Genomic DNA, 26,887 nt, shown 5'->3' on the forward strand with positions numbered 1-26,887 from the left:
AATGGAACTTCCTTTTCTGAATGAACACAGTGAGTGTTTTTCGTTTGTTCTTTGTTTTCTGTTTCAATTAATTGTTTGAAAATGATTTAATCAGCGAATGAGGCTTTGTTTATTTATTATTATTAGTTTGATTATTTTAAGGATATTAAATGAAAAATTGTATTTTTTTGAATTTTACAAACATATTTGACCTGAGCTTGCGCGCTTTTTTTGGAATCTTCTCTAGAGATTCACCATTTTCTACATCACACCTGCTGCAGTGATATCTTACCTGCACCATTGCTATTTCGTTAGTCATAAGACCATAACGCACAACAATATTACATTCTGGGATATTAAGGCCCTCCTCTGCAACGCTGGTCGAAATAAGCAGGTTTAGCGAGCCTTTACGAAAATTTTCAATGACTTCCTGTTGCTCATTCTGTGAACACAGATTATGAATATAAAATATTACTTTAACCAAAGGCAATGTAAATTGATTTAGCCCTGGGATTAAGAGTTAAAGTGTTTGAATTGTAAGACAATATCAGCATGAAGACGCTGGACTAACACATTAACATGATGATCTGATTACATTACTATGATGATGCCAAATCACTTTAGGTAATAACGCTACAGAACTAGTCAATGGATCTGTCTATAAAAATATTCTGTGTGAATGTCTGAAAGTAGTTCTAGAGGCTCAATTTTTCTTTATTTTTTACCTTAATGCATTCTATGCATTAAGGTAAAAAACCTTTTGCATGCAGCCCCCACACCCCTAATGCTTACCTGAGCCCCATCTCGATCCAGTGATGTGCATAAGAGCAGTAGTTTTCCCGGGTCTCTCTCTCCTTATTGGCTAACACAGAAGCGGGAGCCATTGGCTCCTGCTGCTGTCAATCACATGCAGTGAGCCAATAACGAGAGAGCGGAGGGTGGGGCTGAGCCGTGCTGTTTGTGAATGGCCACACAGAGCGTGGCTTGGGAGCGAGACTGCTTGAGTTCCCCCATAGCAAGAGGCTTGCTATTTGGGGTACTTGGCAGGGGAAGGAGCCAAGACCACCGACGGGGGACCCAAAAATAAGAGGATCAAGGCTGCTCTGTGCAAAACCATTGCACAGAGCAGGTAAGTATAACATGTTTGTTATTTGAAAAAAAAAATCCCTTAGAATCACTTTAAGCACACAGCTGTTACAAATAATCACTGTTTACTTCCTGTGATCGCCAGCTCCATATAGTGGCCATAACGCTGTATTTTCTAAATTGGGGTAGTTCAGGAAAATACTGCATTATGGCTATTAGATGAAGCTGAAGATCATATGGTGAAAACGTATTGCACACATTTCAATGAATGTTTTTCATAAACAGACCCATGTCTTTTTTGGACCAAGGCAATGTGTTAGTTCTGAAACAATAAACATATTTGTCTTTTGTTTATAATTTCTTAGTCATGTGCTCCTTAGTCCTACAGTTAACAAAGACTGCCAACATTATTTTTCTTTTTCTTGTAATTGTTAAGGGAGCAATGCAGTCAGTTTCTGCTAGCAGACATAACTACTTCAATACCTGTGTCATGTGCTTGGTCTGATTGCTGAAGCCAGCTCCAGTTAGTGGTGCACTCTTTATATTCCGTTCCTTGAGAGTGGAATTGCTAGTGATCCAGTTGTGCAAGGAGTGGGTACTTTGCCGAGTGCGAGTGAAGATGATCCCACGGGAACACAGCGAGGACTGGAAGTGCTCCTTGAGAATTTCTTCAAGCCTCTTTAGCTTGGGATTTTCATTGTTCTGGTCTCTGCTCAGTTCTAGAAGGTGGTCACTGTTATCTGTAAAAGCAAAATAAATAAAGGACTAAAAATGAGCCAAGAATCTACGGAAGTGGGGGGTATTTTGATTCCTCCTCTGATTGAAAAAGTTTCTCTCTATGCGGATGATATGCTGCTATATCTCCGTGACGCCCAACAGTCGCTAAGGGTTGCTCTATCTATTATTGACCGATTTGGGCTGTTTTCTGGGATCAGGGTGAACTGGGAGAAATCCCTCCTGTTCCCTCTGACAGATGCTCCTCCACCAGCAGGCCCACCCCTCCCTCTCAAAAGAGTGACAAGGTTCAAATATCTAGGCATTCATATACAATCTGAACCACAAAGGTACCTAGTGGATAATATATACCCCATCCTCCAACAATTTCTCCAGCGTAGCTCGGTCTAGAAGACACTGCCACTGACACCGGTCGGGAGAGTGAATCTAATTAAAATGTCCTTCCTTCCTAAATTCCTATATGCCTTTTGTCATACTCCGGTTCCCATCCCAAACTCATTCTTTGTAAAATTGGACCAAGCTATTACCTCCTTTATATGGGCAGGGGCTACACCCAGGGTAGCTAAACAAACATTACAATTATCACTTTCTGAGGGAGGCCTCTCTCTACCAAATTTTAAGAAATACTATTGGGCAGCGGTGCTGGTCTCGGTGCGCTGGTGGTTTACTCAAGACAAAACTAATCCAGCGGTCAATCTAGAAGCAGCGATTCTTGGCTCATACTCTGAACTCAGTAACTTGGTGTACAGGGGTCCGAGGTACAGCCCCAAGTCACAACACCTATGAAAGTCACAACACCTATGAAAACGACAGTAAAGGTATGGCAACAAGTATCCCACTATTTTAATAACAGAAATAGTGTCTCTCCATATACTCCATTGTGGGGTAATCCAACAATGCCGCACTTCCAATCTGTCCCAGACCCTCAGGCTTGGGCCAGGTGCGAGGTCCGGACACTGCGCAATATTTATAAAGAGGGTCACCTCCTCTCGTTTGCAGAGCTGAAGAGCAAATACCACCTCCCCTCATGGATGTTCTTCAGGTTTTTACAACTTAGGCATGCTGCCCGAGCGCAATTCCCTGATGGGGTAGAACTAGTGGTTCATTCGGTTGAATCCCTGCTGAGGGCCACTAATACAGACCGTACGCTGTCCTCTATATACTTAAGACTTACCTGCAAGGACACCTCTAAAATGCTCCCACTGTTCACTAAATGGCAGCTGGACATTCCGGCTCTGACTGAGGAGGACTGGTCAGAGGAACTGCAGCAATGCTTTCCATTTATGATTTCAGCTAGAGACAGGTTTGTGCAGTTGAAGTTTCTACATAGGGTGTACTACACCCCGCATAGACTTTCCACTATCTACCCAGGACTGGATGATACTTGTCCTAAATGCAGACAGTCGGTGGGGACCTTCTTTCATGTGGTCTGGTCGTGCCCAGTTTTACAGTCTTGTAAGAGACTTCTATGCATGAAGGTAAAAACCTTCTGTGTGCAGCAGCCCCAACTAATACTTGCCCAAGCCCCCCCCGATCCAGTGATGTCCACGAGAGCCTTCCCTCTCTGGGAACTCGCACTCCTGATTGGCTATTGGCAATGGCTCCCGCTGCCACAGCCAGTGAGCCAATCAGGAGATGGAGGGGGCGAGCCGTATCATGGCTCCATGGGTAAATGGACTCACAGAGCAGCGGCTTGGCTCGGTGGCCCCCATAGCAAGCTGTTTGCTGTGAGGGGCACCCGACAGAAGGGAGGAGCCAGGAGCGCCAGCGTTGGACCCGAGAAGAGGAGGATCTGGGCTGCTCTTTACAAAACCACTGCACAGAGCAGGTAAGTAAAACATGTTTATTATTTCAACGAAAAAAAATTAAAGCTGTACAATCACTTTGGGCTGGCCAGCGGACTGAACAAAACAAATCTAACTAATTCCTCTATACACACAAGCGAGGTGGACGAAGTAATTTCCCTAACCCACCTCCTTTTTTCAACATATCCCTTTGACAGAAGACGATCAAATGATCGAACAAAAATGGCCATTCCCTGATTGAATTTTAATCCATCTGTGGTCAGCTTAATTGGGACTGCGTAAGATACTTGTTCTAACATGTTAACCACTTCCTGACCAGCCGCCGCAGTTATACTGCGGCAGGTTGGCACAGTTGCGCGAGCTGTCGTAGCTGTACGTCGGCTCTTTAAGATGCTGTAGCAGGCGCGCGCACACCGCCAGAGGCACGCGCCCGCAGCGTGTCCCCAGAGCCGATGCACGTGCCTGGTAGGCGCGATGACTGCCGGGCACCCGCGATCGCTCGTGACAGAGTGAGAACTGGGATCTGTGTGTAAGCACACAAATCCCAGTTCTGTCAGGGGAGAGGAAAGAGATTGTGTGTTCCTACTAAGTAGGAACAACGATCTCTCTCCTCCTCTAGTCAGCCACATTCCCCCCACAGTTAAAAACACACATAGGGAACACAGTTAACTCCTTGATTGCCCCCTAGAGTTAACCCCTTGCCTGCCAGTTACATTTATACAGTAATTAGTGGCTATTTTTAGCTCTGATCGCTGTATTAATGTCACTGGTCCCAAAAAAGTGTCAAAAGTGTCCGATGTGTCCGTCGCAATGTTGCAGTCCCGATAAAAATCGCAGACTACCACCATTACTAGTAAAAGAAATAATAATACTAAAAATGCCATAAATCTATCCCCTATTTTGTAGACGCTATAACTTTTGCGCAAACCAATAAATATACACTTATTGTGATTTTTTTCCAAAAACTATGTATAAGAATACATATTGGCCTAACCTGATGAAGAAATGTTTTTTTGGGATATTTATTATAGCAAAAAGTACAAAATATTGTGTTTTTTTCAAAATTGTCGCTTTTTTTTGTTTATAGCACAAAAAATAAAAATGGTAGAGGTGATCAAATACCACCAAAAGAAAGCTATTTGTGGGCAAAAAAGGACATAAATTTTGTTTAGGTACAGCGTTGCACGACAATTGTCAGTTAAAGCGCCGTATCAAAAAAAAAAAAGCCTGGTCAGGAAGGGGGCAAATCCTTCTGGGGCTGAAGTGGTTAAAGACATTTCACTACTTGTCCAAGTCCAAAAAGTAATCTGAAGAGTCAGGTGCATGGATGGAACAAGCTTTGTTGAAATAGCCAGCAGCCTTATCAACCAGGAGGGCAGGAGAGCAGGATATCCTACAGGATGGATGAGCAGAGGGATGGGTGGAAAGACAAGTCAGATATTTAGCTGGTGTTATAGTAATAAAAGACAATTAGAACCAGTTTGGTCCCTCAGTCAGTTTTGCCTCATTACCATCTGTTTTATTGATCTTCATTTCGTTTCTCATATCATTGCCTATACTATATGTTGATTTTCAACAAAATACTGTATGTATGTACAGTGATTGTCATGTGTCTATCCTGTCCAGGGCTGGACTGGGACAAAAATGTGGCTTTGGACTTCATCCAGACCGGCCCAGGGCACGGTACATCAGGGCACAGCACATCAGGCCACATCAGGGTACAGGGCACAGCACATCAGGGCACAACACATCAGGGTACAGCACATCAGGGTACAGCACACCAGGTCACATCAGGGTACAGGGCACAGCACATCAGGGTACAGAGCCCAGTACATCAGCGTACAGGGCACAACATATCAGGGTACAGAGCCCAGTACATCAGCGTACAGGGCACAACATATCAGGGTACAGTGCACAGCACATCAGCATACAGGGCACAACATATCAGGGTACAGTGCACAGCACATCAGGATACAGGGCACAACATATCAGGGTACAGTGCACAGCACATCAGGGTACAGGGCACAGCACATCAGGGTACAGCACATCAGGTCACTGTACATCAGGGCACAGGTCACAGTACATCAGGGCACAGCACATCAGGGTACAGAGCCCAGCACATCAGCTAATAGGGCACAACACATCAGGGCACAGTACATCAGGGTACAGGGCACAGCACATCAGGGCACAGAACATCAGGGCACACGACATTGAGGCACAGCACACCGGGGCACAGGACATCAGGGCACATCAGGGCACGGGGCACATCAGGGCACAGGACATTGGGGCAAAGCACATCGGGGCACAAAGCACATCAGGGCATAGGACATCGGGGCACAGCACATCAGGGCACGGGGCACATCAGGGCATGGGGCACATCAGGGCACATCGGGGCACATCAGGGCACATAGCACATCAGGGCACATGGCACATCAGGGCATATAGTATATCAGGGCACATGGCACATCAGGGAACGGGCACATCAGGGCATGGGGCACATCAGGGCATGGGGCACATAGCACATCAGGGCATGGGGCACATCAGGGCATGGGGCACATCAGGCCACATGGTACATCAGGGCACAGGGCACATAGCACATCAGGGCACGGGGCACATGGCACATCAGGGCACGGGGCACATGGCACATCAGGGCTCGGGGCACATCAGGGCACATGGGACACATGGCACATCAGGGCAAATGATGGGGCACATCAGGGCACATAGCACATCAGGGCACGGGGCACATGGCACATCAGGGCACAGGGCACATCAGGGCACATGATGGGGCACATTATGGGGCAAATCAGGGCACATTATGGGGCACATCACGGCACATACCACATTAGGGCACATCAGGCTGCATGGCACATTAGGGCACGTGGCACATCAGGGCTCGGGGCACACCAGGGCTCGGGGCACATCAGGGCACATTATGGCACATGATAGGGCACATTGGGGCACATAGCACATCAGGGCACATGATGGGTCACATAGCACATCAGGGCACATGATGGGGCACATCAGGGCACATGGCACATTAGAGCACGGGGCACATTATGTGGCACATCATCGGGGCACATTGTGGGGCAAATGGCACATTATGGGATCTTACTAGCCAGCATGCAGAGTAGCGCAGGGAGCTTCTGTAGTAGTAAGCTCTCTTTCTCGTGTCATCACGCTGTTCCCCGGCGGCCCCTCCTTTCTTCTTGTCTATACCAGATGATCTTACAAGCCAATTGGTATAGACGAGAAGAGAGGAGGGGCCGCCGGGGAGCAACGTGATGACACGAGAGAGAAATTACTACTACAGAAGCTCCCTGCGCTACTCTGCATGCTGGCTAATCTCGATCTACCCGTCAGGCGCCAGCTGTTGGCGGTTTACGGGTAGATCACCGCGCACCGCAGACGCGGCGGAAAATGAAACTGGCCCACACTGAGCCATCGGCCCACCGGGAATCTCCCGGTAGTCCCGATGGCCAGTCCATCCCTGATCCTGCCCTGCAAGCTCATTGGTCTTTTCAAACCTGTCAAAGTCACTCTCATTTCCCACCTGCCATATTGGCTTGCAGTCATCAGTATAAAATAAAATCTTGCTTCACTATTTGATAAAGGAGGCAGGGCCTCTGAAACATGTTGAATCTGCCCCTTTACTTCCCCATGTCTACTATCTTGGTCCTAGGAGCTCATAGACGCCGCTGTCTTCATATCCCTTTGGCGGGTCCAGAATCTTCTGCATGACAGCCGCTTGCCGGTTCACTGGCTGTGATGCACACAGCTCTCTTCTGTTCCAAGCTCAAGCGGAACTTTGTTTACTTGAATGTAAGTGTTTACTTATGTTGTGCAATAAATGGATACATGCTTTTATTAACATGTTCGCTGTGGCCACTTTCATGTTTTCTACTTGTCCAAGTCCAATTGAATGCAATTAACTACCTGCAATACATATCCTTTAAGGCAGACTGAGGAGTTTTGTAGGCTGAAGCATGCTTTCTTTGGCTTGTGGTATTAGAAGGCACTTATTGCCCAGATCTTTACCCCACAGCCACATTTACTGTCTTCAGCTGCTGTCTATTGCTGCTATACAAGTGAACTGCAGCCTCTGCTTCAGAAAATAGTTGTGCCAACCGCCCCTTTCCACTCCTGATCTCTGCCATTCACAGAACTCATCCTACTACAACCCCACAATGCATCATGTTCTGTGAATGAGCAGTAGAGTAGCTGAATGGCAGGATTCTACTACTCATTCACAGAATGTGATGCATTGTGGGCTTGTAGTAAGACAAGTTCTGTGAATGGCAGGGAGAGCAGAAAGGGCGAAGATGGCCAGCTCAACTTTTTGTGTAGCAGATGCTGCAGTTACCTTTTACAGTGGCGGAAGACAGTCACTGAGGATGGTACAGAAGGGGGGGGGGGGGGGCAGAGGGGAACATTTTATATACTATTACACAATTGTAGACACTGCATATATTTTGTATTTTTTTTATTTCATTTTCTGTTTTGAGTAATTTCAGTTGTTGATATATTTATTTGAATATTTTCATATTGTAGTGCAGTCTCACATATTGGATAGGGTTTGAAAACACTTGTTTTTTAGTGACCACACCTGTGGATTGTAAATAGTGGTGGTTTACAAATGATTGGTTTCATGCTGCGCAGAGTTTACGCTATAAAATATAGTTGAAATCAGATCCCTTATCTATTATTTTTTAAATTCTAGCACTAGCTTTATGTTGCCCTCTTTTACTTTTATAATAAAAAATATTACAAAAAAAGTTTTATTACTCATATTATCTATATCAACAACTGAAAAGACTCAAAATCTATATATCTACATTATCTATATCAGTGATCATTAACTTGTAAACTGCCCAACATTTTCCGCTCATCAGCTATCTTTATTGTTAGAGTATTCGATGTAGAGCCCAAAACAATTCCTGTTCCTGGCCCTACCTCACATCAGCACATGGGTTAACGCCTTCTCTGGAATCCACAGGACCACCTCTTCCTAACAAAATAAAAGACCCTCCCCCACTGAAGTGTTGTTTTTTTTTTGGTCATGCTTCAGGCCACCTGTTGATTGCAGTTGGTAAGTACTTTGGTTGCTGTATATCCCCCCTACCACACCGCCCCTCCAGGTTTAGCCTCTCCTGGAGTTGGAAGGCCCTGAATGTTGAATGTAAACCCACGTGAAACTGGGTGCCCTGTGTGCCAGGCCATGGGAAATGTTGCTTAAAAAGCACAAATATTCTACAGGTGTGTTATTACTAATCTCTGCAATGTCATCATTGGCCTCTCCCTTGGGGTTTTTCCTGTCTTGTATAGGCAGCATGCCGCACTGCTCTGCTGGCTTTGTTTTCAGTCTGAGAGCGACTATGGATGATGTCACAGAGGGCAGGGAGACGAGGTGGTGCGGTGTAGTGACCGCCAGTCACTGGGCAGCAGCATAAACAGTCTTATGCCTGGTACACACGATGAGATTATTGGACAAATGATTGTCTGGGTTTTTTTGCAAGATAATCTCAGATCAAATCTGATGAGTTTACTAAAGTCATGAAAATTCATGTTTGACAGAATAAAAATTCAGAAGTGATGTCATGTGTTTTAACTGCACTATTTTCTCCATTAGCTCATCCCCCACAGCTATTACCCTTTTGTATAACTTGACCCTCCCTCCTAGATTGTAAGCTCTAATGAGCCGGGCCCTCTGATTCCTCCTGTATTGAATTGTATTGTACTTGTACTGTCCTCCCTAATGTTGTAAAGCGCTGCGTAAACTGTTGGCGCTATATAAATCCTGTATAATAATAATAATAATAATAATGCATTTGTATTGCATTTTCTAACAACAGCTGTACTGATTAAACGAAAATCGTACGATCTGGCACTGTATGAAATTTTTTTTCGTGTATGTCGGATCAAATATTATCAGATGAACTGTCCTGATCAGCACTCAAAAAGCTTATCGTACGATCGCCCCCCGAAATTTGCATTCTCCGTACAATTTTCTGATCGTGTGTACTGGGCATTAGAGCCAGCAGAGGAACTGGTTTCTCTCCTTCTCTCTGAAGTCCTGACAGTTTTCTAGTAAAGACTTGTTGTTTGCTCCCCTCCTGTGCTGTGTTTTCCTGGGTAGGAATGGGCTCGGGTGTGTTCGGGATCCCACCTGCCCCATTCCCGCCAGGAAGCTGACACTGCACATCTAATCACAGGCAGTGAGACATTTGATGGGTTGGGACTAAGATCCCGAACACGCCCGAGCCCATCTCTATTGCTGGGGGTCACACAGTCTAACTGGTTTTGTTTCAGATTCTGTGTCTCTAGTCTGTCTCTGGAAGGGCTGCCTGGGCTCACCTGCTACTGCTTCTGAAGTAAGTGAATTAAAGCAGATGGGTCTTAAAGGCCTGTTTTTCTTAGTGAAAGAATTATGATTTTTTCCATATTTTTTGCAGATATGAGCTCACCACACCTGTCAGTGGCACAGAAGACAAGCAAAAGGTACGAGCGTGCAAGGTGGGACATGTTTTTAAAAGAGTGCTCAAGGAACGCAAAGTATGCTGTTTTGCATTCTTTTAGAAGCAGAAGCCCTAAACGTAAACACTCCAGAAAACATAGGAGCCGCCACTGGTCATCTCCTGACCAGGACAATCTGCATTCCTCGGATTCCCACACAGGGCTGCTTTCATGCTCCTTAAGCACCTCATGTAGCAATGGCGCTCATGTGTTTAAATCAGAGCAATAGGAAATTGCCCAGCCCAGGGTGCATGTTGGACCTGCATGCATTCTACAGTAACAAGAAAGTCAGTTGGATGGATTGGCTCAAATGACAATGGATAAGGAAGCGGATGCACAAATTTTAAAGCCTAGAAGCTGTAGAGGAAAGTATGCGACAAATATCCATGCCACAGGCAAGACACAGGCCGAACCATTGCAAAAAGCACGCAGATATTTCCAAATGTGAAAAAGGAAGGGCCTTCGTATCCCATAATGACAGAGAGTTAAAAGCTCAATGATGAAGAATTGGAGAGATCTAATAAGAAGACCCAGAGGCAGCTCTCTAATTAGGCAAATTAGGCGGTTGCTAATTTACCTGTGCTCAATCACTGATGTTGACGCTGGCGGCTCCGCCTACTGCCGCTGGGACTGTGTGGCCCAGGGGCTAACTGACAAATCGGGTACTGCCCCGAGGAATAGCGGCCTTATCACAGAGCGTCCCAGTCCGGTGACAGCGGGAGCGGGACAGTAGAGGTGGCGGCAGCGACTGGATGACAGCACCTGGCTCAAGGTGCCTTCTCTACAAGGCGTGCGTGCTGGCGGCATATCCATGTGGGACCTGCAGCTGGGCTGCTCATTAAGCCTGCGCTGCTCACCTGACCTCTCCGCACCTGCCTCCAGCTGAGCTTCCCCGTGACTGAAGAGGAAGGAGCTCCACCTCCAATTTTCTGATGCCGCCTGGCCGACCAGAGAGAACATGAGTGCCATGTACCAATCAGTGCGTAACACCAGAGACATCTGAGATTTTCAGTGACAGGCTGTCACTTCCAGTTCAGGTGTTTGTAATTTTTAGAATCAGCACTGCACCAAGAATCTATTTGAACATTTTGGTGGCAGTGGTGGCGGTAATTCGTCCTTGGGGATAAGGCTCTACCACTACTTGGACAACGTTCTGATTGTCGCACATGTAAGCCAGGAGCTGGCAAAGCATCACAACCTTGTCCTAGAAGTCCTTTTCCAAGTTCAGTCAACTAATGAACAAACAGGGAAAGCAGTTAACACCTTCTTAATCTATGAAGGATCTTGGAGTAGCAGTTCACAACCGAATAAGTCAAGTGGTCTTTCAAAACTGTAAAATTTACAAAATGAAAATCTGTGTACGAAGAGTCATGAATACAGCATTTAGGTCAGTGAGGGATTGCATTATCCCCATTGGGACCTTTTACACTCCAGTGTTTTCCTTTGGGCCAGGTGGCAAATGGGGGCTTTTTAATTTGCCTTCCTCAGTTAATGGGATGGGCTCTCTATGGATCAGAAGGTATTTGTGCTTCCACAAATTATCAAGAACTGGAGTTTTTGACATTACCTGTGATCCTCTTATGTGGCATGCCTCTCAGCCCAGGAGATTGAATAATTCTGACGGTGGATGCCAGTCTGTCTCCAGTCTGAGGAGACAAGTCCAAGGCCATTGAAGCCTGGTGGAATGCAAATGCTCTGACTGTATTAAATGGAAGGCAGTTTTTTCTAGCATTGCAAGCCTTTCAGGATCTTTCTCCAAGGGGCCCGTGAAAAGTTGATGATAGACAACAAGACAGCAGTAGCCTACATTGTCACCAAAGGGGCACCATAAGTCTTTTCCTGTTACTTTTCGCAACATAAACTTTTCGCTGGGCAGAGAGCTGCTTACAGGCAGTTAACGGCAGTCTACTTACTGGGAAAGCAGGATCCACTAACAGATCAGTTAGGCAAATTATTTTATGAGTACCCCAACTAGTATTGGCTCTATGGGGTATTCCAGTGGTAGATCTCCAGCTTCCGGTATTTAAAACAGGGTACATAGGTGAAGATGGAATCACAGTGCCATGGCTTTTCCATTGGTGTTTGTCTTCATCCGGTGTCCTTGATTATGAAGATTCTTCAGAAAATTTGGACAGAACACGTTTATGCCATGCAGATGCTTTCTACCTGCTGAGGAGGCCTTGGTTTTCATTGCTCCTCCAGATGTCATCAGCACTCCCAATCCCGTTTCCGGTCAAACAAGATCTTTTATGCCAACGTAAATGGCAGCACCCCAATCCAGTAAGACTCTTTTAATAGCCTGGCTATTGAATTGGCTGGACTAGAGGTGCAGGGATTCTCATCCGAGGTGGTTCAGACCTTGGTGAAGAGCACAAGATCATCCATAAACGCTACATATGAGAGGATATGAAGGAAATTTGTTCTGTTTGCTCAGCAAAGTTTTCTCTCCTGTGTCCCCAGCTCTAGCCAATATCCTAGACATTTTTACAATCAGCGCTAGAGGATGGTCTGGCATACAACTCCATTAAAGTACAGGTCTCTGCTTTTATCCTCTTTTTCAGGCTGCAGATGAGTGGAAGAGCAATGACCAAATGCTTCATGCGGGCAGTAATCCATATATGACCACAAGGAAATCCTTGTTCCCTTCATGGGACTTAGGCTTGGTTCTGAAAGCACTAGTACAGGCATCCTTTGCTGCAATAACTTCATTGCCATTGCAGTGCCTAGTGGTAAAACTAGTTCCTTTGACAGCAGTTGCTTCAGACAGAAGAATTTTGGAAATTGCAGCACTTTCCTGCAAAGATCCCTTTTGTGTCTTTTTACCAGAAATAGTGATACTAGGTCCATCTCCAAAGCTCAATTCCAAAGTGGTATTCAATTTCTAGGAAAACTGGGGGCAGTCCCTCCAAGCAATCACATGGAGTCACTGTGTACACAGCAGAAAGACCTCAGTTCCTTACACATGGACAAGTTGCTAACAATGTACGTGTAAAATTCAAAAGAGGTCAGGAAAGTGGACAAACTTTTCATCTTGCCGTCAGGTCATCTTCTATTGGTTTACCAGGGTGCTTAGATCGGCATGCAGGAGTTATTCCTGTGCAGAAGGGCCTAGGTGCAAGATTCTTCGACCTGAGGAGTGGCAGCCTTTGGGGCAGTTATGCCAGGATTTCAGTGGAACATATATGTGAGATAGTTACTGTAGCTCTTCATTCGACTTTACAAGCTAGGCGTGTGGTCAGCAAGTTCTGCAAAGTTTGGGACGAGACATATACATTCTTTTTGTCCTTTGGCAGCCTTTCTTTGAGCGTCAATCTTTCTTTTTATGTGTTCTCTCCCGCCCATTTATTCAGCTAGTTATATCCAGGTAGGGCCAGGAAAAAGGAAAATGGTTATTAAAATACTTACCGTAATTTTTCCTTCCAGGCTTATCATCACGTCAGCACTGGACTCCCTTCCTAGTGGCCTGTCGCAGGCTAGGTTATTGAACACTTCAGGATTATATATTATATTATATTATACAGGATTTAGTTAGGAAGAGGTGGTCCATTGGGTTAACCCATTGAGTACTGACGTGAGTATAGGCCAGGAAAGGAAAATTACGGTAAGTATTTGCTGCAAAGATCCCTTTTGTGTCTTTTTACCAGAAATAGTAAAACTAGGTCCATCTCCAAAGCTCAATTCCAAAGTGGTATTCAATTTCTAGGAAAACTGGGGGCAGTCCCTCCAAGCAATCACATGGAGTCACTGTGTACACAGCAGAAAGACCTCAGTTCCTTACACATGGACAAGTTGCTAACAATGTACATGTAAAATTCAAAAGAGGTCAGGAAAGTGGACAAACTTTTCATCTTGCCGTCAGGTCATCTTCTATTGGTTTACCAGAGTGCTTAGATCGGCATGCAGGAGTTATTCCTGTGCAGAAGGGCCTAGGTGCAAGATTCTTCGACCTGAGGAGTGACAGCCTCTGGGGCAGTTATGCCAGGATTTCAGTGGAACATATATGTGAGATAGTTACTGTAGCTCTTCATTCGACTTTACAAGCTAGGCGTGTGGTCAGCAAGTTCTGCAAAGTTTGGGACGAGACATATAAATTCTTTTTGTCTTTTGGCAGCCTTTCTTTGAGCGTCAATCTTTCTTTTTATGTGTTCTCTCCCGCCCATTTATTCAGCTAGTTATATCCAGGTAGGGCCAGGAAAAAGGAAAATTGTTATTAAAATACTTACCGTAATTTTCCCTTCCAGGCTTATCATCACGTCAGCACTGGACTCCCTTCCTAGTGGCCTGTCGCAGGCTAGGTTATTGAACACTTCAGGATTATATATTATATTATACAGGATTTAGTTAGGAAGAGGTGGTCCATTGGGTTAACCCATTGTGTACTGACGTGAGTATAGGCCAGGAAAGGAAAATTACGGTAAGTATTTGATAACAATTTTCCCTTTTCTTCCAATGTGGTCCAAGAAGTTCAAAAGATTAGACGCCCCTGACGTATAGCTCTGTATACCAGAAAAAAATGTGTGCTAAACTTCAACTTGAAACCACATATCTAATGTGCAGGAGAGAGGAACTGTGAGAGTAGCTGGCAAGTAATAAAACTTACTAAAGTCTGTCCAAAACTGATAGCAGTTGGACTGATGCTTTAAAAACGTACTTATCACAAAATATAAATAATATACAAACACATTAATGCTCTTTACCATTGAATAACTGATAGAGAAAGACATCAGTGGGGTCGTCTGATGCCTTGATGAACTTCTCTTCAATGTAGAACATATCCAGAAATTCATAGGCATCCTGCATTCTGACAGTGTCATGAATAAAGAGGGCATCATTGTATTTACGAAGGTGCACAGCACATGTCCTTTTCTTTCTGTCAGCCTTCACTGCTCCTGAAATACAAGACCACCAAAAGGCTCATAAACACCACAAACTACACAAATCATTGATTCGCTAATATTTTTCCTATTCTTAGCCATAACTTACTATTGAGTTAAAGATCAGTTACAGCATGTAATTACCCAATAATTATTACCCAATAGGGATATTGTATAATGTAATTCACATACTGTATATGATAAATAGTACATACATATTTATTTTATGGATTATTTCTGATTGAAGGGTGGCATCTCTCCTATATTAGGATATTATTTCTTTTCTTCTCACCTTTCCTTCTACACCTGTGATCAGAGATGTAACTCATGTCATGGGGTCATGGACCCCCAGAAACCTCTCTTTGAAACCTGGCAGTGCTAATTGAGAAAATAGTGTAAACAATTTAACAACATAAAGTATGCCTAAATCAAGGACATGTAGAAGGAGAACTATCAGCATTGTCACATTGCTTTTAAGGACAACGCTATGAAGAGAAGTTTCCAGAGAAGAGCAGCAGTACAGGGAATTGACCTTTAATGGCTAAATAATAGAAAATAAATAACATGAACAATTGTTACACAATACATATTGGGGTAAATTTACTAAAACTGGTGCGTGCAGCTGTTCATGGTAGCCAATCAGTTTCTAACTTCAAATTGTTCAATTAAAGTTGTTCTAAAAGCTGAAGGGTTTTTTTTTTATCTTAATGCATTCTATGTATTAAGATAAAAAACCTTCTGTATGCAGCAGCCCCCCTCAGCCCCCTAATACTTACCTGATCCAGCAATGTTGCACGTGAGTCTTGGCTGTAAGGGACTCTCCCTTCTCATTAACACATTCTGCTATTATTCCCCGAGTATGGCGATACCACGTGTGTGAGACTTTTACACAGCCTGACCACATACAGAGGCCCAACATGCATGGAGCACCCTTCAGGCGCTCTGGAGCACCCAGGCCAATTCTTTTTTTTTTTTTAAAGGTGTTTATTTTCATTTTTATACAACAAAAGAAGGACAGAACCAAAAAACAAGTACAGACTGACAGTACATACATGTTTGGTGTAAACAGCACATTCATTTGGATATAAAGAAGATCACTGATTAGGTCATCTGTATAAAACATTAATACCCCAAACAAGAAAAGAAACAACCATTCACACTCACACCCATTCACACACCTAGCACACATGACCTCATTAGTGCAGTATATTTCCAGAAACCCACAGTAAGTAAACTTTTTTAAGAGCATATGTGAATCTCTATCTATATATAGACATATGTCAAATAATGTTTACTGGATCACATCAACATACCACATCACTGAGATAACTGTGAGGAGAGGACATCCCCCCAGAAGTCCAGCCATGGCTGCCATATTTTTGTGAACTTCTTAGGGCATGCCCTACTTTTATATATTCATTTGAATTTAGGGAGGGTCCCATGAACAATACGGAAGAAAGCTTGGGCCGAGAGGGGAGCAGTATCTTTCCAATGTAACAAAATTGTTTTACGTGCGTAAAACAACAATATACGTATCAACGTTCTAGCATGAGTGCGAGAAACATGATCATTCAATACCCCCAAAAGTCCAACCTCTGGAGTATGAGGCAACAGCATATGCAGCTTACGGTTGAAAAATGAATACAAATCCTTCCAGAAGGTTGTAAGTCCAGAACATGTCCAAAACATATGAAAAAAGTCGGCAGCAATCATGTTACATCTAGCACATGCAATATCTCGACCCAGACCCATTTTAACTAACCTAGCAGGTGTATAGTGTAAGTGATGTATAAACTTAAATTGTATCAGGACATCAGCCGTGCTGATGATATCCTGAAAGCATATTTCCACTGCCTCTTCCCAATCCTCTTCAGAAAGCTCAGGCATAACCATCTGCCATTTACGTTGAGAATTCTGAAAGGGATCCGCCCCCATCACCTGAAGGCGCCCATAAAAGGTCATCACTAGTTTGTTTATTTCTGGGAATGACAGAAGGTCCTCAATAGAGGATTCCTTGAGCTCTATGGTCAATGATCCAAATTGTCGTAATAAAAGGTACTTGAAGAAGAATTTATTGTCAAGGCCATATTTAAGTCTAAGGGATTCAAAAGGCAGTAAGGTATTCTCCTCAAATATATGAAAGAGGTGTGTTATTCCAAAATGGGCCCACCACGTTGAGTCCGGATGACCTGAGAGCTCAGGAATATTCGGATTTCGCCACAGGGGAGCCTGTGGCGAAATATCCACTTGGGATTGTGTCAGTGTCTTTCCCCCCTCCCTCCAAGCCATAAAACAAACCTCAATGGGAGAAAATCTGGAGCCACCCGTTTTCCTTGATCTATGCAATTCATCCTTCAAAGAGGTAGGAGGTGCAAACAAGGTCAAAGGAAAGGCAGTGGCAGGAGTTTGGGGATCAGAGTGCAGCCAATCATGGATATAGGTGAGCTGGGAAGCGAGAAAATAATTTCTTAAGTTCGGGCAAGCCAAGCCACCTATGGCCTTGGCCGCTTGTAGAGAGGATTTGGCTATACGAGGGTGGCAACCATTCCAAATAAAAGTAAACAGGGCAGAGTCAAGTTTTGCAAATAATTTTTTGGTGAGGAAAACCGGGGAAGCCTTAAAGCTATAGAGAAATGTCGGTAGAAAAATCATTTTAAATATATTTATGCGACCAATTAGATTGAGGGGCAGTGACGACCAGGTACGGAATTTATCCGTCATCTGATGGACTATAGGGGCGATATTGAGTTCTTTATATCTAGGGAAATCGGCATGTATCTGAATACCAAGGTACTTAAAGGAGGGTGTTAGTTGAATACATGACCTCTGTAGATAATCATAGGGAGAAGGGGGACCGTTAGCAAAGGCCTGGGATTTTTCCCAGCCCACCCGGAGCCCCGAGACTGCACCAAACTCCTCCACCACTTGTAGTAATTTAGTAAAAGAGCTCTCCCTACCATCCAGATATACCAGGGCATCATCTGCGTATAAAGAGATCTTCTCTTCTAGTGGGCCGGAACGGATACCCCCAATCTCAGACGTCTGCCGCACTCCCAGAGCCAATGGCTCAATGGCTACTGCGAACAGCAGAGGAGAGAGAGGGCATCTCTGCCGAGTACCCCGGTTCAAAGAAAATGGTGCAGAGATGTCCATGTTTGTGCGAACCCTAGCCCTCGGGTCAGCATATGGTAATCAAACCCAGTGGCTAAAATTTGGGCCAATACCCATCCATGCCATAGCTTCCCATAGGAAAGACCAACTCACAGTATCAAAAGCTTTCAATATGTCCAGGGACAGGACTAAACCAGAACGTTTCGCACGTGCTGCCTCATGGACATGTAAGTACAATCTGCGGATATTATCAAATGTACTCCTGCCAGGCATGAAACCGGATTGGTCCGGTGGTATGAGGGACAGGATGACCGACTGAAGTCTGAGGGCAAGTATTTTTGCTAAAATCTTTGCATCACCGTTCAGGAGTGAGATAGGCCGGTAGGGTCTACATTGTTGTGGCTTGGGTATAACAACAATGAGTGCCTTATTCATAGAATCAGGAAGCTTCCCCAATTTAAGGGAGTCCTGAAACATTTTGAGGAGCCTAGGAGCCACTACCTCTATATGTGTCTGATACCACTCCAAAGGAAGCCCATCCAGGCCCGGAGTTTTATTAGAGGGTAGGAGGCATATGGCCTTGGTGACCTACTCCAGCATAATGGGTTTATCCAAAAGGGATTGTTGAGAGTCACTAAGCGCCGGGAGGTCAAGGGATTCAAAGAAGCCCATAAAGTCTGTTTCTGAAGGGATATCCGTGCCCCTGTACAGTGTGGCATAGAAATCCGCGAAAGTTTGGTTAATAGTCAGTGCGTCAGATGTAGTCGACCCGTCTGGTAATTGAATTGTGGCAATCGCGGCTTCCTGACAGTCCATGTGTGCAAGATATGCAAGGAGCCTGCCATTTTTCCATCCATGCTCGTGAATACAAGCCGAGAGGTATAACTGCCATTTCCTGGTCAGGTCTACCAAGTGTAACTGCAGAGCCCAATGGGCCTCTGTCAGCATGCCCCTAGTTTCAGAGGAGGGGGCACCCGTATGACGGGCGCGGGCCTCCTCCAATACTTTTCGAAGATCCTCCTGTGTCCTCCACCCGGCGGCTCTGTAGCACTTAATTCTAGAAATATAGGAACCCCTGACCACAGCCTTAAAGGCATCCCAGACAGGGCCTGCAGGAGCAGAGTCCGTGTTAAAGGACCAGTAATTAGTCATGTCAGTCGGGATGCCCTCAGATATCTCCGGTGTAGAGATCCAGAGAGGGCTGAGTCTCCAGGTTCGGAACGCCGTTCTATGGCCCACAGTCAAACCCACCTGTATAATAGAATGATCAGACTCCGTCTGGGGCAGATACGCTATGAATCGAACGGCAGGTAAAAAATCCATCGTGGCCAGGGCATAATCAATTCTAGAAAGGGCTGTATAGGACCTAGACTGGCAGGAGTACACTTTGGCATCTGGAAATTTCCAGCGCCACAGATCTACATATCCATAAGTATTACACCATGCACGAAACAACTTGGATTCTGATTGTAGGGGTTTTAATCTAAATCAGGTTGCAAGACCGAGTTGAAATCCCCAAGGATAAGCATAGGGCAATTAGGCAGGTTAGCAAAATGAATATTGAGATCAGAGAACATTGCAGCCGTGACCGGGGGAAGGAGATATACCGTGACCAAAATAAGGGATGTGCCATGTATTGATATATGTAAAATAACATACTGCCCCTTGGGATCTAGGACAACTTGATGACACACGAAGGGCAACCCCTTACAAATTAGGATAGCAACCCCCCGGGCATAATTTGACTAGGTAGATTGATAGTGATTGGCCACCCAGTGTTTTTTAGTGCCATCACTTTGGACACCATTAGGTGAGTCTCCTGGAGGCATAGGATATGTGGCTTACTATGTTTCAGGGCCTCAAAGATAGATGCTGTTTTAAATTTAGAGTTCAGCCCGCAGACATTCCACGAACAAACGGTTACTTCAGACATGGGGTTGGTATTATAAGTGCTGGGTCAGAGAGGATAGGGACAGACACTGGGGTCTCGGAGGGCATCTCACCCTTGCCACACAGAAAATTAAGGGCCGCAGTGCTAGACATACAACCATCCATACAAACACTATGCATACAACCACACAACTACATACATTAACATGTTCATTACCCAACAAGGGCAATAAATTCCCTGCCCAGCTCCAAAAAAGGGGAGTGGGCCTATACCCTAAACGTGTACCATGCATGGCGTACATGGCCCGGAACAGGAGGCAAGAAAAAAAAAAGAAGTTCAAAAGCAAAAACAAAAAAAAAAAAAAAGTCAGTGTTCAACAACAATATTTCCAGAAGAAAAAGGAGGGGACTGAACCCCAAGGCAGCTCAGGCTCGGTTAAAGACCGAGACTTGGTACTCTCCCTCCGGAGACAAGTATGATTCTCCAAAGTCAGCACATGCTTGAGCAACAAAACAAAACTTCGCATTGATAATAAACAAAAAATTATGCAGAAAAGGAGAATCCAGAGGAGGGAGGAAACTTCAGTTACAGCAGTGGAGCCAGCAACATGTGGGGATCCGCATCAGGCAGGAGGCTTAGGAGGGCGGGGTAGTGATTCCCACCAGGACATGGCATCATGTGGGGACTGAAAGAAATGGGCTTTCCCTTGGTATGTGATCCGAAGGGTGGCAGGGAATAGCATGGAATACTGAATATCTTGCTCCCGGAGCCTCTACTTGACACGCTGGTAGCTGGCTCTACGGTTGCGGACTGTCCCAGAGTAGTCTGGAAAGAGTGACACCACAGCATTATTAATGCGGAGACTTCCTTTCCACCTGGCAGCCCCCAAGATGGAGTCACGGTCCCTGTAATTAAGGAGATGGATCACCACCGTACGTGGGGGGTTACCTTCAGGAAGGGGGCGTCCGGGGACTCGGTGGGCCCTCTCAATCACAAAACAGGGGGACAGCTGCTCTTGGCCAAATTCTTGCTCGAACCAGCTCTCTAGGAAGGCTACAGGGTCAGAACCCTCCACCCGCTCCAGAAGTCCTACCAGGCGCAGGTTGTTTCTGTGTAGGTGGTTTTCGAGGTCATCGACCTTATCCTCTAGAGATGTAATCTTTCCCCCATATGTATTGAGTTTAGGTAGAATGGGAGCGACAGTGTCCTCCAAATCACTGATACGTTGCTCAGTTTCAGTAACCCGGCCACGTAACTTGTGCATGTTCTGCCGCATAATAGTTAGGTCAATCTTAAGCTCATCCACCTTCCCCACAAGGTCCGCATGGTTTACCTTGATAATGGCGAGGACATCCGCCAGGGTGGGTTCCTTGTTGCCATCCGTGACCTCCAAGCCCGGGGTCGCTAGCAACGGCACGGCTGCAGGGTCCGGAATCTCAGGGGAGGGTGGTAGGGATCCGTCCTGGCCGTCTCCAAAGAGATCCGGAGTGGAGGCTGGAGATGAGCTGGGCCCATGGACGGTGTTGCGGCGGCCATCTTGGCAGGAGCGGGTGGCAATGCTCATCTTTACCAGGGGTTGTTTCTTCACTCACCGCTTTCCCATCCACCAAAATGCCCCCTGATGATGCAGGAGACACACCAGGAGGGATTAGGCAAAAAAGAATTTGAGTGCTGACAATGGTCGATCAGGATGGAGCAGGATTGTATAGGGAGAGACCGGAGCTACACAGGAACACGTCCGATCACATCCTGAGCGAGGCCACGCCCCACCCAGGCCAATTCTGACATTTCTCTCCTACATGTAAAAATCATCATTTATTTGCTAGAAAATTACATAATAACCCCAAAACATTATATATATGTTTTTTTTAGCAAAGACCCTAGAGAATACAATGGCAGTTGTTGCAACTTTTTATCTCGCACGGTATTTGCGCAGCAATTTTTCGAACGCATTTTTTTTGGAAAAAAAAAAACAGTTTTGTGCTTTAAAAAAAACAAAACAGTAAAGTTAGCCCAATGTTTTTGCATAATGTGAAAGATAAAGTTACGCCGAGTAAATAGATACCTAACATGTCACCCTTCAAAATTGCACACGCTCGTGGGATGGCGCCAAACTTCACTACTTAAAAATCCCCATAGGCGACGCTTTAAAATTTTTTACTGGTTACATGTTTTGAGTTACAGAGGAGGTCTAGGGCCAAAATTATTGCTCTCGCTCTAGCGTTCGCAGCGATACCTCACATGTGTGGTTTGAACACCGTTTTCATATGTGGGTGGGACTTACGTATGCGTTCGCTTCTGCATGCGAGCACGCGGACAGGGGCACTTTAAATTTTTTTTTTTTTTTCTTTTATTGTTCATTTTACTTTATTTATTTTAGTTTGACACTTTTTTCCAAAAAAAAAAAAAAAATTTTGATTCTAAAGGGATACATGTACATAATATAACTGGATACTGATATTTACAGGAAAAGTTGATCCAGGGAATATCCGATTGCCTCTTGGGGGATGAGGAAGGAATTTTTTCCCTGCTGGAGTAAATTGGATCATGCTTTACTTGGGTTTTTTGTCTTCCTCTGGATTAATTGTGGGTATAGGACTGTGTATATAGGATTGTATGATTTTTTTTTTAGGATTTTTTTTCCCCTTTTATCGGTTGAACTAGATGGACTGTCTTTTTTTAACCAGACTAACTATGTAACTATGATGCAGACACTGCACATTTCTTTATTAGAACACTAATGCCCCGTACACACGGTCGGATTTTCCGACGGAAAATGTGTGATAGGACCTTGTTGTCGGAAATTCCGACCGTGTGTAAGCTCCATCACACATTTTCCATCGGATTTTCCGACACACAAAGTTTGAGAGCAGGATATAAAATTTTCCGACAACAAAATCCGATCGTGTGTACACAAATCCGACGGACAAAGTGCCACGCATGCTCAGAATAAATAAAGAGATGAAAGCTATTGGCCACTGCCCCGTTTATAGTCCCGACGTACGTGTTTTACGTCACCGCGTTCAGAATGATCGGATTTTCCGACAACTTTGTGCGACCGTGTGTATGCAAGACAAGTTTGAGCCAACATCCGTAAGAAAAAATCCTAGGATTTTGTTGTCGGAATGTCCGAACAAAGTCCGACCGTGTGTACGGGGTATTAGAGTGTACCAGGTGAATATAATGAATCAGATCATCCCGTTCAGAATCAGTCTGCAATCAGTCTGGTGAAACAAACAGCTATATCTTCAGAACAACAAAAGTTGTTAGGATCAGCACTTTAAGGCCAGGTTCGCAAATTAGATGCAGGAAACCTGCAACTTATTCACATAGCAGGAGAATGTGACTGGCTCCCTATGGAGCCGGTTCACATATCTCCGTTGCGGCTGCGGAGCGCACTGTCTTTGGCTCCGTCTCAGGGCCGAATTGAAGCAAAAATTCTGCCCTGATTCGTCCCTGAAACGGAGAACAGGGACGGACAGCGTTGCTGTGCGATCCTCAGCCGGTTTAGGTGTGAACCGAGCCTGAGCCAGTCAGGCTTTACTGTAATTCACAGTGCTATCATTCACTCTCCTTCTTCATGCGTATAAGAAGAGAGAGCAGAGACAACCTCTTCAGCATCTTGCTCCTCCATTGTCCAACCATAAGTTGAGGGAAATCGATTACCAAGCTGTATTGCTTAAGTGTATTGGAGAAAAGTTAGGTCACCAATATGGCCATGAGTAGCTGAACAGATTTACAATTGTTTGGCAGATAAGACAGTTCACACATATGGAACTCAACAGTGTAGTTCACTTTCAGATTTAACATTTACCTTCCTTCTCCATTTCAACCACTTTCTGTTCATATGTCTGAGTGCCCAAGTCAGTTCTAATATAGTCATTTTCACCAAGATATTCATGTATGGTTTCCATGAGTGACTTCAGCTTATCCCCAAAGGGATCCTAGAGCAGAGAGAAATGTTTTATTATGCAACATTACTAAACTTGTAAGTACATAATACAAATCCAGTTAGAATGATCACCTGCTAAAAAAGCTAGCAATACATTTTGCAGCCTACACACATCTTCTACCAACAGACCACAACCAGCCGCAGCCACATGAGACAACTTAGGTTCTCCCCCTTCAGATTAATAGTTAAAATGGAGTAGCTAATTCTCATTGTGTCATCCAATTTTTGGTCATTAATCCCATGCAAGAGGTAAAGAGAGAAATTGTACAATCAATGTTTAGGTCTGTTCTTGCTGCCTTCTGCTCTCCTATGCTATGGGTGCAACTCAAAGGAAAGAGATGGTGTTTGTGAGACAAGCCCTGGTATATATCCAATCACTGACTAATAATATCAAGCAGAGGGGTTTCCAAAGAGCTTTTTGTTTTAAACTTGGGTTGAGTAATTTGCAGCAGAAAAAGTCCTGTTTCTGGCTAAACAGGTTATTGATTTGGACCTCACCACTGAAAACACTGCTGTTCTTAATTATCAACCAAGTGCTACAGGCAGCAGTTTTTTTGGCAAACAGTTTTGTAACATTGGGGTCAATTCACTAAGCTTTACCGCATGCGGTAAGGGTATCATGTTACTCATTTGCATAAATGATTGCATGCGGCAAATAAAGTCCAATCATTAAAAAAATAAATAAAGATTTTGCAGTAAACAACATTAAAAAAAAATTGGGGGTAAATATCGCAAAAAATCATTCAGTGATCTGTTAAGTCCAATTCACAAATAAAGCAGGAACTAAAAAAAGGCGCAATATTTAACACCACTCTTTTTGTGACCAGTGCAGTACCATAAAGAGGGGCCTATTCAAACCCTCAGAAAAGGACATTCCACCTACCGAGAGCCTATTTCAACCCACAGAAGACCCACAGAAAGGGGCCTAATTCCACCCACAGGAAGGGGTACTATTCCACCCACAGAAAGGGGTGCAAAACTACTCTGAGCTGGGGTCTAATTCCACCCACAGAAGACCCACCAAAAGTTGACGCTGTTCCACCAGCAGTGGACACACAAAAATGTGGCATTATACATCTCGAGTACACAAGTATTTATTTATTTATACTATTTAATCAAAAAGGCATGACGTGTAGTGCAAATTAAATGCAAACCTCGGCTGAAGTTTAAGATCAAGAACTTTTTAAAAAAAATGAATACATTTTTTTAAAAGTAAACATTTACAAAAGTGCAACAATGAAGTATGTCAACCATGACAATTGCTCCAGCTAGAAGTGACCTCTTGAAGTGGCCATTCTAATACTTTTAGTTATATACACCATTATAAAGTTAAACTTCGATAGGAACATGAAAAATAAATAAAAATGTTTAAAAAAAATTATAAGAAAGAATATAGTCAAGTTTTCTTATTCCTCACCTTCCCCTTCCCCCTCCAACCGTCCCTCCTCCCTTTCCCCTCTCCCCCCCCCCCCCTTTTTCCCTTCCCTTCCCTCCCCTCCCTTCCTTTCCCTCTCCCTTTTCTTGCTTTTCCCATTTTTATTTCACTTTAACCCCTTCTTTATATGGCAACCACAGATCTAACAGCCTCCATCTGGGCCCACCCAGACTAAACCTCTTCAGTACAGAGCAAGGTCCGTTCTCCTACACCTGGCTTGACTCCCCTAGCAGGTAACTATTCACCAGATGGCAGCCAAACAAATCAGCTTTGGACAACCGCTAATGCTTTCTGTCTATAAATATATTTCTTTGTGAATATTTTTATGGCTTCTAATTGTATCCTATTTTATGCAGCTACATATCCACTCTGGTCCCTCAAAATATCCCCTGAGGTTGCCCCACTGGGTGAAACATGTAGGGATTAGAGATTACAGTGTTGAGTGATTGTGTACTTCCAATCTAATCTGATATGTACCGCTGTATGTCATTTCATGTTACTATGTCTGGCCAGCATAATTTTTAAATTTTGTATATGTTGAATAAAATATGAATTTTATTTTTTACCTTGAAATCTCTGTTGAAATCTCTTTTCCCAGCACCCATAAAGTCCCACTAAATTATCCTCCTGACTACATTTACTATTCAGGGATGGTGGTGCCCTCTCTTTGACATTGTCACCCCCCATCCATAAATTTTATCAAGTTTTCTTTATTTTCCACAATATAAACAGCAGCACAGAACTGGGCCAAAAACCTAGAACAATCTAGTAAAGAGCACTTTCAACAGCTTAGTAGGCCATACAGTTACAAAAAAAATATTTTTTATGAATGTATGGCATGATAGATTTAGTAAGGGAGCACAACACAGCTTAACCGCTATTTTCAGGCAACAGATCCACATGACAAAGACACAGCTTGGATTACCAAGCATCAGGAGACATAAATTTGAGAAGGTAGTTCAAATTTCAATGCCTCCAAATACAGATTACTGTAAAAAAGGTTAGATTAAAAAATATTTTTTTGTAAAAGAAAAATAACAAACATGTTATAACGTAAAATGTTATAAGGAAATGACCTAAAACAACCCTTAACCACTGACACATGTGATAAATTACCGCATGAGAAAATGCAGTAGTTACGAACAATCAAAAAATACTGCATTTCTTATTTAACGCTAAATTCTTAGTGAATTGAACTTTCACAACTGATTTACCGCATGCGTTATTTTGCCGCATTTTATTTGCCGTTATTTAACACTTAGTGAATTGACCCCATTGAAAATAGGCCCAAGTGTGGGGGACACAAGGCAGAGGCAGTGTTTTTTGCTAAAAATTAGAGCTTTACCCTGAAATACAGGTGTTCAGGAGCAGTGACGGCTGGTGCCCAAGCCAGGAGAGTGTGGTACACACGTGGCGATGCAGGGCAGAGAGATCGCTCCAACAGGACAGCTATCTCCCAGCAGTGGCGTAGCGTGGGTTGTCAGCACCCGGGGCAAGGCAAGTAATTTG

The 26,887-nt window shown here is 44.2% G+C and overlaps 1 protein-coding gene across 6 annotated transcripts in view; it reads right to left on the reverse strand.

Annotated features, from left to right (window-relative positions):
* Positions 1 to 26,887, reverse strand: part of LOC141113174 (ATP-dependent RNA helicase DHX58-like) — a 138,898-nt gene that overhangs the window by 64,617 nt on the left and 47,394 nt on the right. For all 6 annotated transcript variants that reach the window (XM_073606098.1, XM_073606101.1, XM_073606100.1 and 3 more), the window contains 4 exons: positions 23,806 to 23,935; positions 14,813 to 15,004; positions 1,549 to 1,805; positions 272 to 421 (listed from right to left, as the gene is read on the reverse strand). In XM_073606098.1, the coding sequence (XP_073462199.1) occupies positions 272 to 421; positions 1,549 to 1,805; positions 14,813 to 15,004; positions 23,806 to 23,935 (729 nt within the window). The remainder of the gene's footprint in view (positions 1 to 271; positions 422 to 1,548; positions 1,806 to 14,812; positions 15,005 to 23,805; positions 23,936 to 26,887) is intronic.

The sequence above is a fragment of the Aquarana catesbeiana genome, linkage group LG12 (assembly GCF_042186555.1).
Source record: "Aquarana catesbeiana isolate 2022-GZ linkage group LG12, ASM4218655v1, whole genome shotgun sequence".
NCBI classification, from domain to species: Eukaryota; Metazoa; Chordata; class Amphibia; order Anura; family Ranidae; genus Aquarana; species Aquarana catesbeiana.